The following is a 2648-nucleotide window of genomic DNA, read 5'->3' as shown; positions in this document are numbered from 1 at the left end:
AAAAAAAAAAAAAAAAGGGAAAAATAAATACAAAGCAAATCAGAATATCAGCAGGGATGTGCTGGTCTAATCACACAGTCCAAAAAAATTTAATATGCCCTTTCTCCCCCCCCTCCCCTCCCCCTCCTAACAGAACAACACTGCATTCAGCAAGCTTGAACATATCTCCTTTACATCATCTCAGTGAGGATAAGATGAACACACAATCCCACTTTGATTGGATCCTTCTTTTATACTTCTGACTGGAGAAGTTCTTTGTGATTGTTGTGGGCTTTTCCAACATCAAACAGTTCTCTAGGTTCAGTCCATTTATATTAATAGTCTCTCCAACCCTTCACCCTCTCTCAACCTTATTGCTGTCTGTTTAAAGACATGGTCATTTTTCACAGAGAAAGTGGTAAAATGCCATCTGTATGTACAAAAACAAACCAGCAGAAACCACAGCCTAATCCCTGCAGGTTGAATGTAAATCCTTTAGACAATGAGAACTTTATTCTTAATGTTTTCCAGAACTCTTCTGACGTCCTCAGTGGCAGACCTTGCAGCAATTGAAAATTAGTAATAGTCTGTACATTTTTATATATATATTTATATTAAAAAAAACCCCAAAAGAATAACAAATAACAAACAAACAAAAAAAGTAGCTGAAGTGCAAAGGAATTGTTTAAGGAGAAAGAACGGTGGAATGGTGGACAAATATACACAACAATAATACTGAAAGCCGTGATAAAATGAAGAAAATATCATGCTCCTGAGTCCAAGTGTGAGCAAAACAGGGTGACAAAAGGTACACCGAAAACAGAGAAGGTTGGAAGTTGAAGAGGGATGGAGGGACTGGATGAGTAAAGATCTGGACGAAGATGTAGTGACAAAGTGATGGGGGAGAAGAAGAGGCTAGCTCCACAATCCTGCGTAGTTGCCGTGCAGGCCAGAACAGAGCGGTCCACCTGCTACAAACAGCTTGGTGCCAGAGTCGTCATAGCAGTGGGTGTACACTGCATTGGGGAAGGAATGAATGTCTGAGAAGTAACTCCTCCACGTCTCATCGTGATTCTGAAAGGAATATTAGAGGGTAAAAGTGGGCAAAGACATTGCACATGTACACCAACTACAGTTTGACTGACCACAGTTCACTGCTTGATTTGGAAAAAACAAAAAAACAAAACTGCATACCAGCCAGCCTTTTCCCGTAGTGAGCTTGAGGATGCCATCTCCAGGGCACTTCCGATACCCTCCGTTTGGATTAAAAGGGTTCTCCAGGAATCTCTGAGCCCGGATGTCATAGAAAAGAAGAGAACCTTGGCCAGTACCCACAGTCACGATGTGCTCATAGAAACTCACTGAACGGATGCCTGCACAGACAGAAAGACATGCCAATGTAAAGCTACACAGTCAACATCTACCCTCCCACCGTTTGAGCTTTCCAACTGTCGGAATCCTCTGGAACTCTGCTTTCATTTCTAACCAGACAGAGTACGTTACAACTTTTATATCACGGTGAAAAATACAATTGTTATGGATATGTTTGACACATTGGAAGGCAATCATCATTTAAACTTCATACTAAGCAAGTATGAAGGTGACTTATATTGTGCCATCAGTTGAAAACTAACTTAAAGGAGAAACCAATAACACACCCCAGTGGTAGTGGTACCAGGTCAATCTCACACACACAGTCCAAAGATGTGCATGGTAGGTTAACTACATTGGCTGCAAGTAAAAATGCAAAGTAAAAAGTTTTTTTCCCCCTCGCTGTCAAAGACTAGTGTTAGTTGCATTGACCAACAAGTCTGAGTATGGAACATCCTCTGCCCTTTTGGCCACCTCTTTCAATTGCAAGGTTTGCAAATACCTTGCATCTATTTTATAAACCCAGACAGGTTGCCAGCATACTACAATCAATCTGAGTCAGTCTGCATCACTGAACGCAACTCATCTGTGACATGTCTCTTTGTAAAAGGGGATTCACCTCAACTGGTTTCTAACTGGTGGTATTCGGGATACCTTTATATATAAAGGCAAGGCTGCTGAGCACTGTCATGTTGTGATTAAAGCGCATTATTACAGTAAATGTCATTACTTGTGGAGGAAATTATCAATTTCGGTTTCAAATCTGAAGTTCTGGCTGCCCTCTGAGTGCAAGCAGATACAGTGGCTTGCAAAAGTATTCGGCCCCCTTAAACTTTCCCACATTTTGTCACATTACAGCCACAAACATGAATCAATTTTATTGGAAGTCCACGTGAAAGACCAATACAAAGTGGTGCACACGTGAGAAGTGGAACGAAAATCATACATGATTCCAAACATTTTTTACAAATAAATAACTGCAAAGTGGGGTGTGCGTAATTATTCAGCCCCCTGAGTCAATACTTTGTAGAACCACCTTTTGCTGCTATTACAGCTGCCAGTCTTTTAGGGTATGTCTCTACCAGCTTTGCACATCTACAGACAGAAATCTTTGCGCATTCTTCTGTGCAAAACAGCTCCAGCTCAGTCAGATTAGATGGACAGCGTTTGTGAACAGCAGTTTTCAGATCTTGCCACAGATTCTCGATTGGATTTAGATCTGGACTTTGACTGGGCCATTCTAACACATGGATGTGTTTTGTTTTAAACTACTCCCTTGTTGCCCTGGCTTTATGTTT

At 41.1% G+C, this 2648-nt stretch overlaps 1 protein-coding gene across 1 annotated transcript in view; it reads right to left on the bottom strand.

The window, feature by feature from the left end:
• Nucleotides 1–6: 6 nt before the first annotated feature.
• Nucleotides 7–2648, bottom strand: part of dcaf12 (DDB1 and CUL4 associated factor 12) — a 12267-nt gene continuing 9625 nt past the window's right edge. Inside the window, exons 8-9 of the mRNA XM_005731264.2 lie at nucleotides 1174–1352; nucleotides 7–1053 (exon numbers count right to left, since the gene is read on the bottom strand). Coding sequence (XP_005731321.1) covers nucleotides 895–1053; nucleotides 1174–1352 — 338 coding nt within the window. The 3' untranslated portion in view covers nucleotides 7–894. The remainder of the gene's footprint in view (nucleotides 1054–1173; nucleotides 1353–2648) is intronic.

Source organism: Pundamilia nyererei, unplaced genomic scaffold, assembly GCF_000239375.1.
Source record: "Pundamilia nyererei isolate P.nyererei 1_Seehausen unplaced genomic scaffold, PunNye1.0 scaffold00042, whole genome shotgun sequence".
NCBI lineage: Eukaryota > Metazoa > Chordata > Actinopteri > Cichliformes > Cichlidae > Pundamilia > Pundamilia nyererei.
The sequence above is the reverse complement of the archived record's forward strand: the minus strand, read 5'-3'. Positions and strand labels throughout refer to the sequence as shown.